This window comes from Epinephelus fuscoguttatus, linkage group LG5 (assembly GCF_011397635.1).
Source record: "Epinephelus fuscoguttatus linkage group LG5, E.fuscoguttatus.final_Chr_v1".
Taxonomy (NCBI): domain Eukaryota; kingdom Metazoa; phylum Chordata; class Actinopteri; order Perciformes; family Serranidae; genus Epinephelus; species Epinephelus fuscoguttatus.
In genome coordinates this window covers 29,664,607-29,678,933 of record NC_064756.1, presented here as the reverse complement: position 1 = coordinate 29,678,933, position 14,327 = coordinate 29,664,607, and the positions used below count along the sequence as shown (strand labels likewise).

The following is a 14,327-nucleotide window of genomic DNA, read 5'->3' as shown; positions in this document are numbered from 1 at the left end:
CACTATTGAATTACAAAATGACATTTGAACTGACTTATGTCAGTACCTTAAAAACTTGTGTGTTTACTTAGAAAACAAATGTGGCCCTCTATCTGGAGATGATCGGTAAAGATGATTAACATGTCAGTTGATATCTCTGTGTCCTATCCTTGCTCTGTGTGCATTGATGTGTTTATGCTGAGTGGATGAACATAAGATGTGACATGACGTGGTTTAAAGGTTGCATGACAGCCTGTGTTACAGACTGCCAAGATAAATGTGCATGTCCTCTTCTTTTTAACTTGTTATTATTTGATCTTTTAATTTTGAATGTTGTTTGTACATCTGTAATGCACTGTTTGTTCTAATGCTGAAAAGCAATAAAAAGATAAAGAAAACAGATATGGCCTATAACAGCTCATCGATTGGTGGTGAGTCTTTACAGCTGCAGTACAGTTACCGGGTCATTATTGTGCAGCTCCTGGTGGTGATTTTTCTTTGCATCAACCTTTTGCTCATCGTGACCTTTTTTAAAAAGGAGTTCTTCTACACAACTACACGTTACATCTTATATGCTGTCACACTACTGTCTGATAGCTTTGTATTATTAGTGTCTGATGTCCTTCTTATCTTGACCTTTTGTGAAATTACCATGCATGTTTGGTTATGCATCATCATCACTGTTCTGGTATTTATGTATATGATACTCACACCAGTTACTCTGACAGCAATGACCCTGGAGCGCTATGTGGCCATATGCATGCCCCTGCGTCATGGAGAGTTGTGCTCCACACGCAGTGCTATAAACTGTATCCTCATCATTCACGGCCTCAGCTCTGTACCCTGTATTGTTGTCTTCTCCAACTTCTTTGCATCAGCTTCTCTAAGCTTTTATGAACAACACAGTGTATGCTCTGTGGAGATATTCATGTTGTTCAGATGGCATGATCATATTAGGTCAGCTTTAAGTCAGTTGTATTTCTTGATTATGTGTATTACTATTGTATTCTCCTATGTTAAAATAATGAAAGTGGCCAAAACTGCATCAGGAGAGAATAAAAAGTCAACACGGAAAGGGCTCAGAACAGTAATTCTTCATGCTTTCCAGCTGCTGCTCTGTCTCATCCAGCTGTGGTGTCCATTCATAGAAGCTGCTGTACTTCAGATTAATGTCAGGTTATTTATCAATGTCAGGTACTTTAACTACATAATGTTTAGTCTCGCTCCACGATGTCTCAGTCCTCTCATTTATGGCCTCAGGGATGAAAAGTTTTTTCTTGAACTGAAAAAGTATGCTTTCTTTGGCTTGTATAAGACACGATACTGAGAATGGCCTTAATTCAGTTTCTACTTAAGATTTAAAATGTTTTGTTAATATTAAGCTACACTCAGTACTCGAGTTGAGGTGGGGTGAGGGGGGGTGGCATCCCCCTTGAAATATAAACGGTCAAAATCATCCCCCTTGTTAAAGTGCCAGCCCCCCTTTCCATCCCTTGTGTCATTTTTTGAATGAATGTGGTATTACTGCTATTTCAACATTTAGTTTTACTTTTGATTTTACGCATATCGAGTAAAATAGTGTGGGCGAGGCCACGCATGCAAAGATATTTTTATATAGTATCTCAGCGAGCTGCGCCGTGGATGTTATGCCTATGCCCTACAGAGGGCGACCGAACGATGCATAGTGCATCCAAATTCACACTTGTTCTTCTCTGTGGATTTTCTCCGCAACCATGCGCCGTAGTGAGAAGCCATATCACATGAAATAGCAGAACCACAGCTTTCTGACAAGACCAAGCACTTGTCGGTTGTCCAATGTTTTCAGTGAAAAAAATGATAAAGTTACACTAAAATGATGTATAACAGAGCTTTCATACAGCTCTGCACACACATTACTCTTGGATGAATTACTCACGAATGCAGGGTCGCACAGTATGGCCACGCATAACACATGAAAGCACAGGACCAGAGCTTTCCAGTGATACCACACACATCATTGTGCTGTCATCCCATCACGCTAAAAATACAGATCAATTGACTACAAAGTAAAAACCTGACAAATTTCTTTACAATCCATGATACAGATCTTGTTATCAGTCACTTCATATAGTGAGGAATAATATTATTACTATTTTTCTGTTATCTAAGATGTAAATATTGCATGTTTCCTTCAAATAAAACACATTTTTGACTTGTGAATGAGTCAATGGAATTTCTTGCAATAATGAAAAAATACTGGCACAAACCACATGTTTTGGACAACTGCCAGATTCCAGAGAGTCTCCCCTCTTCATATACGGCAGAATATGTCTACTCCCAACTTGCTATGGTGAGATACATGTAGAAATGTGAGAATTTAGTAACACAGATTTTATTTTATTTTTTCATTGATATGAAAATTAATATAAAATACAGGCACGTAGAAGGACATGTGGTGATGGCAAATCTGGGTAGCCCAGATTGTCCTGGAAAAAAACAAAACAAAACAAGATATAGCATGTGTATGTAGCCTTTATAATGACTGTGATATGAGCTTAAAAGTAAAGGCAGGAAAAATACCCCAAAAGGCCTAGGGCCCATAGGGATAAACAGTGATATTAAAAGGAAGGTGAGAAATTATTTTCAGCCCCAAAACTACAATATTTGTATTTGTATCAATAAAGATCAACATTTTTCCCAATTTCTATTTCATTTTTTTCATGAAGAGGTTCTTGTTTAATTTATATGATTTAATTAATCACAATTAAAAATTAACCCTTAGATACCAGTTTTGATCATATGCCACTAACTGCTTTTTTGAGAAATACACTGCAATTCAATATTCTAAAAGCAAAACTGAAGATGCGGACAACACTTTGCTGATTGCAGTACTCTGTCTCTGTATCACCTAGAGTGTTTCTAACACTTTCACAAGAAACTTCAGGGAGTTTTCTTTCTGGCAAGACCTCATGCATGCATGTAGTCAGAGCGGTTCAGAGGCTACAGTCATTTGAATTTGGGTATGTCATTTTAGGCGTTTTCACCACAAAATAGGGGTGGAGTTTGGGTTGGGAATCTCTCTGTGATAGACGATTCGATATGTATCTAGATACACGGGTTACGATACGATTCAAAAACGATGTATTTTTAATACAGAACGATTCGATATGATTCGATACAGTGTAGGAACGATACGATTCGATACGATTTTATGGTTAGCATTTGTTGCTGTAGACATTAATCATACATTATAAAATAAAGAAGCCAATTCTATAAAAGTGACATTCTTAAAGTATTTTCAAATTTGTAAAAGACCACATCCCCAAGCATTGTTGCTGTATGGCACTGGCAAAAATAAAATAAAAAGACAAACAACAACAAAATCCCATGTTAAATGTATTTATTTTTAGACATGGACCAAAAAAAGACTTGCTGAATGAACATCATTTTGTTGGATGGGATCAATATAAAAATGAGAATAAGTTTTAAACTTTAAGTGAAGTGAACTTTAAGTAAAATTTAAGTGTTTTAAACCTACTTGTTGTGTTGTTTTTATGGTATTGTCTGTGTTTTTGTATGTATCTTATATGGACTTGAGTCTGGAATAAAGTTTATCATAACGCTGTACAATATAAACATAAAGCAGAATAAAATAATAACATGCAATGTAGGGGCAGAATCTGACATCTCCTGTTAATAGTTGATATCATGGGCTGTGATGACTAGCAGCTTATCACTGACAGCATGTCAGACTATTTCTCTGTGTTTGCTACACTCTGTCATTTATAAAAAGATAAATCACTTTTCTATAATACATCAATGATATTTCAATGGAATAAATTACTTATTGACTTATTCATACTTCAAAAACAGCATCAATAAGTGATTAACATAGGGGGGATCAAAATAAATAAATAAAATCAAAATCAACCAGCCACCCTCCTCCCCTGACGAGTAAAGAACAGTCCCGAAAGTGTGGTGAGGTTTGTGGAAATGTGAACGGCTCGTTTCTCCTCTGACACGTCACATACCTGTGTGCTGCCAGGGCTCAGCTGTTCAGGTGTTTCTGGGCAGTCATGACACCGACGAAGACTTCTTGGACCTGGAGCCGGGCTTCTCGGTCGCCGCCGCGGAGCACTATGGCCGCCGTATTTGACAGGAATACGTATTTCTGTCTGTGTCTGTGACCCCCCGTTCAACCCACAACCGACAGGATTCGCCTTTAGTTTCTGCTGCGGCTTGGCTGCTCCCTGGTTTATCCAACCAGCATTGGCTTCTGTTCCTCATCTCCAGCGGTCAAGCTGGCGCTAATGTTTACATCCATTATCGTTGTCAGTAATGCCTGCTACGGTCCGGAGCATGCCGCCGGCTCTCGCGTTGTTTTAGAGATGCAAACTGTTAAATCCAGTCAACCGATTGCTAGTCTCGCGATACCCGAATCCATGACTCTGCAATCGATTCATCTAAGGATTCATGGCTGATTCATATCGATTGAGCAGGCTGCTACCGACGCAGCCGTATCTCTCGCTTGTCAAACCGGATATCCGGTCGTATCGGTTAATCATTCCCAACCCCAGATGGAGTGCAATGGAATTTCCTCAAATTTTGCAAAACATACACTTGGATTCAATGATGAACTTAAAAGTTTTTGGTGTCAAAGGTCAAGGTCACTGTGACCTCGTCCATCTCATTCTTGTGAATTGGATATCTCATGAAATGACTTGAGGGAATTTCCTTAAATTTGCCAAACACGTCCCCTTGGACTCCAGATGACCTGATATGCATTACGTAGTCCAAGCTCAAAGATCAATTTCTGTGACCTCACAAAACATGTCTTTGGTCATAACCCAAGAATTCATATGCTAATTATGACAAAATTTCACAGAAATGTCAAATTAAATAAAATGATTAACTAATCACATTTTACATCCAAAAGGTCAAAGGTCAGCTTCACTGTGACATAATAATGTTCTACAAAAACACTTTGACCATTATTCAAGATCATAACTTAAAAAAATATCTTGTTTTGGATTAAAGCACAATATTTCACCGCTTAAGTCCATCACGGACAGATGTAAGTTAAAAAGCACTGACTCTGGGGCGTCGGTAGCGTAGTGGATAGTGCCGGCACCCCATGTACAGAGGCACTGCCTTGCTGCAGCGGCCGCAGGCTCGAATCTGGCTAGCAGCCCTTTGCTGCATGTCAGTCCCCACACTCTCTCTGTCTCCCCATTTCACACTCTGTCCTGTCATTAAAGGCAAAAAGTACACAAAAATAATCTTTACAAAAAAGAAAAAGCATTGACTCCATGTTAAAACAGCACTGACTTTTGGGCTCAAACGTGACACCAACAGTGGTCTCCTGGCTGCAGGTCTGTGTCACTTTGACCCATCCATCACTGCTCCCACCTGCCCTATACAGACTTTCTTACTCTTTATAATATGTCTGTTGCTTTGAGCATGAAATATTGACACAAATGGGATTATACTGGAGTTAGCTGAAAGACCGGTGTGGCCCACAAAGATGTCAAAAACGTGGCTTCAGTGTCTGGATCACACACCGAGGGGCGTGTAAAAGTGTTGGTATTTGACAACCTAATGAGAACGGGCTGTGATGACACCGGTGAGCAAAGTTTCATTTGCTGTTATTTTTGGACAGTGTAATCTTTAAATTCACAGTGCACAGCCCTCTCTCAGAAGGCTGCAGCGAGCTCCACAGAAGACATTCGTTGTTTGAACACCATGGAGGGTATGGTGACCTGCTGTATTTAAACCAGCATCTCTCTTAGAAGCTTCACATTGAGCTTTTATCATTTTGTAAAAATTTGATTTCCTATTGACAGATGAATTACAAAATGACACTTGAACTGACTTATATCAGTACCTTAAAAACTTGTGTGTTTACTTAGAAAACAGATATGGCTGATAACAGCTCATCGATTGGTGGTGACTCTATACAGCGGCAGATCAATGACCGGGTCATTATTGTGCAGCTCCTGGTGGTGATTTTTCTTTGCATCAACCTTTTGCTCATTGTGACCTTTTTTAAAAAGGAGTTCTTCTACACAACTACACGTTACATCTTATATGCTGTCACACTACTGTCTGATAGCTTTGTATTATTAGTGTCTGATGTCCTTCTTATCTTGACCTTTTTTCAAATTACCATGCATGTTTGGTTATGCATCATCATCACTGTTCTGGTATTTATGTATATGATACTCACACCAGTTACTCTGACAGCAATGACCCTGGAGCGCTATGTGGCCATATGCATGCCCCTGCGTCATGGAGAGTTGTGCTCCACACGCAGTGCTATAAACTGTATCCTCATCATTCATGGCCTCAGCTCTGTACCCTGTATTGTTGTCTTCTCCAACTTCTTTGCATCAGCTTCTCTAAGCTTTTATGAACAACACAGTGTATGCTCTGTGGAGATATTCATGTTGTTCAGATGGCATGATCATATTAGGTCAGCTTTAAGTCAGTTGTACTTCTTGATTATGTGTATTACTATTGTATTCTCCTATGTTCAAATAATGAAAGTGGCCAAAACTGCATCAGGAGAGAATAAAAAGTCGACATGGAAAGGGCTCAGAACAGTAATTCTTCATGCTTTCCAGCTGCTGCTCTGTCTCATCCAGCTGTGGTGTCCATTCATAGAAGCTGCTGTACTTCAGATTAATGTCAGGTTATTTATCAATGTCAGGTACTTTAACTACATAATGTTTAGTCTTGCTCCACGATGTCTCAGTCCTCTCATTTATGGCCTCAGGGATGAAAAGTTTTTTCTTGAACTGAAAAAGTATGCTTTCTTTGGCTTGTATAAGAAACAATACTGAGAATGGCTTTAATTCAGTTTCTACGTACATAAGATTTAAAATGTTTTGTTGATATTAGGCTACACTCAGTAATTGAGTTGAGGGGGGATAAGGGGGGGTGCAGGGTCCGACGTTAAGGTTTTTTCCTACTTGCCCTGCCGAGCAAGTACTTCTCAAATCTGCTTGCCCCATCTAAATTCTTACTTGCCCTGCCTAAGCAGCACACTGCAACTGGCCCCTCCAAGGACAGAAACAGGAGAGGAAATACATGATTACAGGCCTGGAATTAAGTCATTTTTAGGGCAAGGCCACTTTGGCCTTTGATAAATACAGATTTATTGGGGCACCAAGGCCAAAACCAATGGCGCAATAACAATATGTGTTAACTACTTTGAATGAAGACAAAACAATATGTGTTGAACAGTACTGAGTTTATTAAAACTGGGTGTGCATGACTGGGGATATATCTCGTTGAAATCTCTTTATTCTGTTGCTGTCTCCTAGTTATTAAGAAATTATTAGAAGAAAATTCTTTATTGTCCTTTCTCAGCACATTACATACATTGAAATGAAATTTGACCTTTGCATTTGACCCATACTACTGTATACACTGGGAGCAGTGGGCAGCGCAGTGCAGCATCCAGGGACCAACTCCAGTTCTTTTGCCAATGCCAGTGGTCAGGGTCACTGACAGGAGTATTCACCTAACATAGTGTTACGGACTGGCTTGAAAACCCAAGTTGCAGGAAACAGGCGGAGTGAAAGTTCTTAACAGTTTATTACAAAAAAGCCGCTTGACACAATAAACAGCAGCAAGCCACTAAATACAAAAAACAGCCGCAGGGAGAAAACAGCTGGTGGTGGCTGGAGGCGAGGGCTCCGGAGAACGAAAAGCGGCGAGGCAACACACTACAAAAAACAGAGACAAAAGCACAAGTCAGTGGGGTTGGTCCACGAGAGAAAAAGGCAAAAATACTCACAAGATGACAAAAGGCTCTAACGACAGATGCACTACCGAACGAGACGGAATTATCTGGCACAGAAGTGGAGTCATCACCAGGCTAATATGGAGGGTTGTTTAGTGGCGATGGAAACCAGGTGTGCCTCGCCGCCTGTGGTGGAAATGTAGGTCAGCCCGCCTCCTCCACACACCAGCCCTGCAGGTCCAAGAAGAACAGGAAAACACAGAACAAACACCCAAGCGGCCACCAAAACATGCATCAAAAGCAGGTCATAACACATAGCCTACATATCTTTAATTACATAATTATTTATATGTCTCCATGTATATTTTTACATAAATCCCCAATATTTAATTTGCCTTAAAAAAAATCCTCTTCCTTCATTTAATTTGACAATCTTTATTGTATTGTATATGTATTAATTCTCTTCAGGATCTTGTATGTTCTTTAATGTGTGTTCAATTTATTAAAAGAAAAAAACAAAAAAATGTTTTGGTGAAACCTGCAGCAAAGTGAACCCTCTTCCTCAGAGAGGATCTTTGCCTCCCAGTTTGTTCCTGGCAACAGAGCAGAGTGAACCATCTTTCTTCTCAGAGGATCTTTGTCCCATGAGAGCAGGCAGCATGCTGTTCTTATCTATCGCTCTGGTCTCCGTGTTTACCTTTGGTTTTACGCATATCGAGTAAAATAGTGTGGGCGAGGGCACGCATGCAAAGATATTTTTATATAGTATCTCAGCGAGCTGCGCTGTGGATGTTATGCCTGTGCCCTAAAGATGGCGACCGAATGGCGCATAGTGCGTCCAAATTCACACTTGTTCTTCTCTATGGATTTTCTCCGCAACCATGCAGCGTAGCGAGAAAAGCCATATCATGTGAAACAGCAGAACCACAGCTTTCTGACAAGACCAAGCACTTGTCGGTTGTCCATTGTTTTCACAGCGAAAAAATGTATGAAATTACACTAAAATGATGTATAACAAAGCTTTCATACAGCTCTGCACACACATTACTCTTGGATGAATTACTCACGAATGCAGGGTCGCACAGTATGGCCACGCATAACACATGAAAGCGCAGGACCAGAGCTTTCCAGTGATACCACACACATCATTGTGCTGTCATCCCATCACGCTAAAAATACAAATCAATTGACTACAAAATAAAAACCTGACAAATTTCTTTACAATCCATGATACAGATCTTGTTATCAGTCACTTCATATAGTGAGGAATAATATTATTACTATTTTTCTGTTATCTAAGATGTAAATATTGCATGTTTCCTTCAAATAAAACACATTTTTGACTTGTGAATGAGTCAATGGAATTTCTTGCAATAATGAAAAAATACTGGCACAAACCACATGTTTTGGACAACTGCCAGATTCCAGGGAGTCTCCCCTCTTCATATATGGCAGAATATGTCAACTCCCAACTTGCTATGGTGAGATACATGTAGAAATGTGAGAAACAAAACAAAAAAACAAGATATAGCATGTGTATGTAGCCTTTATAATGACTGTGATATGAGCTTAAAAGTAAAGGCAGGAAAAATACCCCAAAAGGCCTAGGGCCCATAGGGATAAACAGTGATATTAAAAGGAAGGTGAGAAATTATTTTCAGCCCCAAAACTACAATATTTGTATTTGTATCAATAAAGATCAACATTTTTCCCAATTTCTATTTCATTTTTTTCATGAAGGGGTTCTTGTTTAATTTATATGATTTAATTAATCACAATTAAAAATTAACCCTTAGATACCAGTTTTGATCATATGCCACTAACTGCTTTTTTGAGAAATACACTGCAATTCAATATTCTAAAAGCAAAACTGAAGATGCGGACAACACTTTGCTGATTGCAGTACTCTGTCTCTGTATCACCTAGAGTGTTTCTAACACTTTCACAAGAAACTTCAGGGAGTTTTCTTTCTGGCAAGACCTCATGCATGCATGTAGTCAGAGCGGTTCAGAGGCTACAGTCATTTGAATTTGGGTATGTCATTTTAGGCGTTTTCACCACAAAATAGGGGTGGAGTGCAATGGAATTTCCTCAAATTTGGCAAAACATACACTTGGATTCAATGATGAACTTAGAAGTTTTTGGTGTCAAAGGTCAATGTCACTGTGACCTCGTCCATCTCATTCTTGTGAATTTGATATCTCATGAAATGGCTTGAGGGAATTTCCTTAAGTTTGCCAAACACGTCCCCTTGGACTTCAGATGACCTGATATGCATTACGTAGTCCAAGATCAAAGGTCAAGGCCACTGTGACCTCACAAAACATGTCTTTGGTCATAACCCAAGAATTCATATGCTAATTATGACAAAATTTCACAGAAATGTCAAATTAAATAAAATGATGAAGTGATCACATTTTACATCCAAAAGGTCAAAGGTCAGCTTCACTGTGACATAATAATGTTCTTCAAAAATACTTTGACCATTATTCAAGATCATAACTTAAAAAAATATCCTGTTTTGGGTTAGAGTATGTACGAAATTTCGTTAATATTTCACAGCTTAAGTCCATCACGGACAGATGTAAGTTAAAAAGCACTGAACCCGGGGTGTCGGTAGCGTAGTGGATAGTGCCGGCACCCCATGTACAGAGGCACTGCCTCGCTGCAGCAGCTGCAGGTTCGAATCCAGCTCGCAGCCCTTTGCTGCATGTTAGTCCCCACTCTCTCTCTCTGTCTCCCCATTTCACACTCTGTCCTGTCATTAAAGGCAAAAAGCCCACAAAAATAATCTTTACAAAAAAGAAAAAAGCATTGACTCCATGTTAAAACAGCACTGACTTTTGGGCTCAAACGTGACACCAACAGTGGTCTCCTGGCTGCAGGTCTGTGTCACTTTGACCCATCCACACTGCTCCCACCTGCCCTATACAGACTTTCTTACTCTTTATACTATGTCTTAGCTTTGCTTTGAGCATGAAATATTGACACAAATGGCATTATACTGGAGTTAGCTGAAAGACCAAAAACGTGCCTTCAGTGTCTGGATCACACACCGAGGGGTGTGTAAAAGTGTTGGTATTTGACAACCTAATGAGAACGGGCTGTGATGACACCGGTGAGCAAAGTTTTATTTGCTGTTATTTTTGGATGGTGTAATCTTTAAATTCACAGTGCACAGCCCTCTCTCAGAAGGCTGCAGTGAGCTCCACAGAAGACATTTGTTGTTTGAACACCATGGAGGGTATGGTGACCTGCTGTATTTAAACCAGCATCTTTCTTAGAAGCTTCACATTGAGCTTTTATCATTTTGTAAAAATTTGATTTCCTATTGACAGATGAATTACAAAATGACACTTGAACTGATTTATATCAGTACCTTAAAAACTTGTGTGTTTACTTAGAAAACAGATATGGCTGATAACAGCTCATTGATTGGTGGTGAGTCTTTACAGCGGCAGATCAATGACCAGGTCATTATTGTGCAGCTCCTGGTGATGATTTTTCTTTGCATCAACCTTTTGCTCATCGTGACCTTTTTTAAAAAGGAGTTCTTCTACACAACGACACGTTACATCTTATATGCTGTCACACTACTGTCTGATAGCTTTGTATTATTAGTGTCTGATGTCCTTCTTATCTTGTCCTTTTTTCAAATTACCATGCATGTTTGGTTATGCATCATCATCACTGGTATTTATGTATATGATACTCACACCAGTTACTCTGACAGCAATGACCCTGGAGCGCTATGTGGCCATATGCATGCCCCTGCGTCATGGAGAGTTGTGCTCCACACGCAGTGCTATAAACTGTATCCTCATCATTCACGGCCTCAGCTCTGTACCCTGTATTGTTGTCTTCTCCAACTTCTTTGCATCAGCTTCTCTAAGCTTTTATGAACAACACAGTGTATGCTCTGTGGAGATATTCATGTTGTTCAGATGGCATGATCATATTAGGTCAGCTGTACATCAGATTTACTTCTTGATTATGTGTATTACTATTGTATTCTCCTATGTTCAAATAATGAAAGTGGCCAAAACTGCATCAGGAGAGAATAAAAAGTCAACATGGAAAGGGCTCAGAACAGTAATTCTTCATGCTTTCCAGCTGCTGCTCTGTCTCATCCAGCTGTGGTGTCCATTCATAGAAGCTGCTGTACTTCAGATTAATGTCAGGTTATTTATCAATGTCAGGTACTTTAACTACATAATGTTTAGTCTCGCTCCACGATGTCTCAGTCCTCTCATTTATGGCCTCAGGGATGAAAAGTTTTTTCTTGAACTGAAAAAGTATGCTTTCTTTGGCTTGTATAAGAAACGATACTGAGAATGGCCTTAATTCAGTTTCTACGTACTTAAGATTTAAAATGTTTTGTTAAAGTTACAATGTGTAATTTATGTGGTTGTTTATTAGCAACTATCAATTATTGCTTTCATAAATATATATTTACTAAAGTGTAATGCAATTCACATACAAATGGAAGCTTTCTCATAGGCTTAGAATGATTTCTCTATATATACACAGGCAGGGCGCGGTATGCTGGAGGCTGCCTTCTTGTGTTGCCATATTTGAATACAGTGGCCGAAAGAGATAAATGCGCTTCGCCTTTCGCATTTATCTAGAACTTGCCGTCACTGGAGACAGAGAATGTGAAGCTCAATCCGGGGCGCTTCTGCGTGAACCTGCTTTGTACTTTTATGATTCTGTCGCACTTTAAATGGAGGACCACACATATGTTTTGCCCCGTAAGAGGGAAACCACACCACCAAATAAAAGAAAAAGATCAGATAAGCAAGGACGGGACAAAACGCGAGTGAATATCGGTGTTGCTTATTCCAGGTGGAAAAAACTCCTGTGGAAGAACACTCTGGAGACGCATATATTATAATCGTACCAACCTATATTTGCCGCACTGTGCCTGACTATCACATAAAACGTGTTATTTTAGCATTACTGTGCTAATGTTTGCTTGTGTTACCAAAACAATTAGAGATAAAACACTCCTAACATAACGTTATATCTCACTGGTAAGCTATAACATATTGTAGCGTGCGCTAGGACGTGTGGAAGGGATGACGCAGTTATTCAGCAAACCACCGTTTATTATTCAATCCCAAACATGCCATTAACTCACAGAACATTGACATTATAACAGATCATTTACTGCAGGGTCGCTACAATATCGTAACATGGTTTAGATTCCTAAATAAATATTCACCTCATCGCTAGACAGGCCTACTCCTGAAAAACTTGATAAACTCGTGGATGATGCCATCTCTGTCTGCGCAAGGCTTTCTGTCCTACGAGGCCACCGTCACTTACCTGACGGGAGGGGTGAGCAAGTGAGCGCGAGTGAGCCCTGCAATCTAGAATTTGACCGCTGATGTGACTGTTACTCACCATTTTTACACACTGAGGCTTTAATATTAGGCTACAATCAGTACTCGAGTTGAGGGGGGGTGGCATCCCCCTTGAAATATAAACGGTCAAAATCATCCCCCTTCTAAAACTGCCATCCCCCCTTTCCATCCCTTGTGTCATTTTTTGAATGAATGTGGTATTACTGCTATTTTAACATTTAGTTTTACCTTTGGTTTTATGCATATCGAGTAAAATAGTGTGGGCGAGGGCACGCATGCAAAGATATTTTTATATAGTATCTCAGCGAGCTGCGCCGTGGATGTTATGCCTGTGCCCTAAAGATGGCGACCGAATGACGCATAGTGCGTCCAAATTCACACTTGTTCTTCTCTATGGATTTTCTCCGCAACCATGCAGCGTAGCGAGAAAAGCCATATCATGTGACACAGCAGAACCGCAGCTTTCTGACAAGACCAAGCACTTGTCGGTTGTCCATTGTTTTCACAGTGAAAAAAATGATAAAGTTACACTAAAATGATGTATAACAAAGCTTTCATACAGCTTTGCACACACATTACTCTTGGGATGGATTTCTCACGAATGCAGGGTCGCACAGTATGGCCACGCATAACACATGAAAGCGCAGGACCAGAGCTTTCCAGTGATACCACACACATCATTGTGCTGTCATCCCATCACGCTAAAAATACAGATCAATTGACTACAAAATAAAAACCTGACAAATTTCTTTACAATCCATGATACAGATCTTGTTATCAGTCACTTCATATAGTGAGGAATAATATTATTACTATTTTTCTGTTATCTAAGATGTAAATATTGCATGTTTCCTTCAAATAAAACACATTTTTGACTTGTGAATGAGTCAATGGAATTTCTTGCAATAATGAAAAAATACTGGCACAAACCACATGTTTTGGACAACTGCCAGATTCCAGGGAGTCTCCCCTCTTCATATACGGCAGAATATGTCTACTCCCAACTTGCTATGGTGAGATACATGTAGAAATGTGAGAATTTAGTAACACAGATTTTTTTTTTCATTGATATAAAAATTAATATAAAATACAGGCACATAGAAGGACATGTGGTGATGGCAAATCTGGGTATCCCAGATTGTCCTGAAAAACAAAACAAGATATAGCATGTGTATGTAGCCTTTATAATGACTGTGATATGAGCTTAAAAGTAAAGGCAGGAAAAATACCCCAAAAGGCCTAGGGCCCATAGGGAT

The 14,327-nt window shown here is 39.6% G+C and overlaps 2 protein-coding genes and 1 pseudogene across 2 annotated transcripts; all 3 read left to right on the top strand.

The window, feature by feature from the left end:
- The first annotated feature begins 382 nt into the window (after positions 1–382).
- Positions 383–1,319, top strand: LOC125888382 (odorant receptor 131-2-like). Its single transcript, XM_049575718.1, has one exon. The coding sequence runs from the start codon at positions 383–385 to the stop codon at positions 1,304–1,306; it is 924 nt and encodes a 307-aa protein (XP_049431675.1). The 3' UTR covers positions 1,307–1,319.
- A 4,557-nt stretch (positions 1,320–5,876) lies between these two features.
- LOC125889020 (odorant receptor 131-2-like) lies at positions 5,877–6,800 on the top strand. Its single transcript, XM_049576673.1, has one exon. The coding sequence runs from the start codon at positions 5,877–5,879 to the stop codon at positions 6,798–6,800; it is 924 nt and encodes a 307-aa protein (XP_049432630.1).
- A 4,298-nt stretch (positions 6,801–11,098) lies between these two features.
- On the top strand, positions 11,099–12,463 carry LOC125888383 (odorant receptor 131-2-like; annotated as a pseudogene).
- The last annotated feature ends 1,864 nt before the right edge of the window (positions 12,464–14,327 follow it).

Coding starts and splice junctions, on each gene's coding strand:
- LOC125888382 (XM_049575718.1), top strand. CDS start 383: ATGGCCTATAACAGCTCATCGATTGGTGGTGAGTCTTTACAGCTGCAG.
- LOC125889020 (XM_049576673.1), top strand. CDS start 5,877: ATGGCTGATAACAGCTCATCGATTGGTGGTGACTCTATACAGCGGCAG.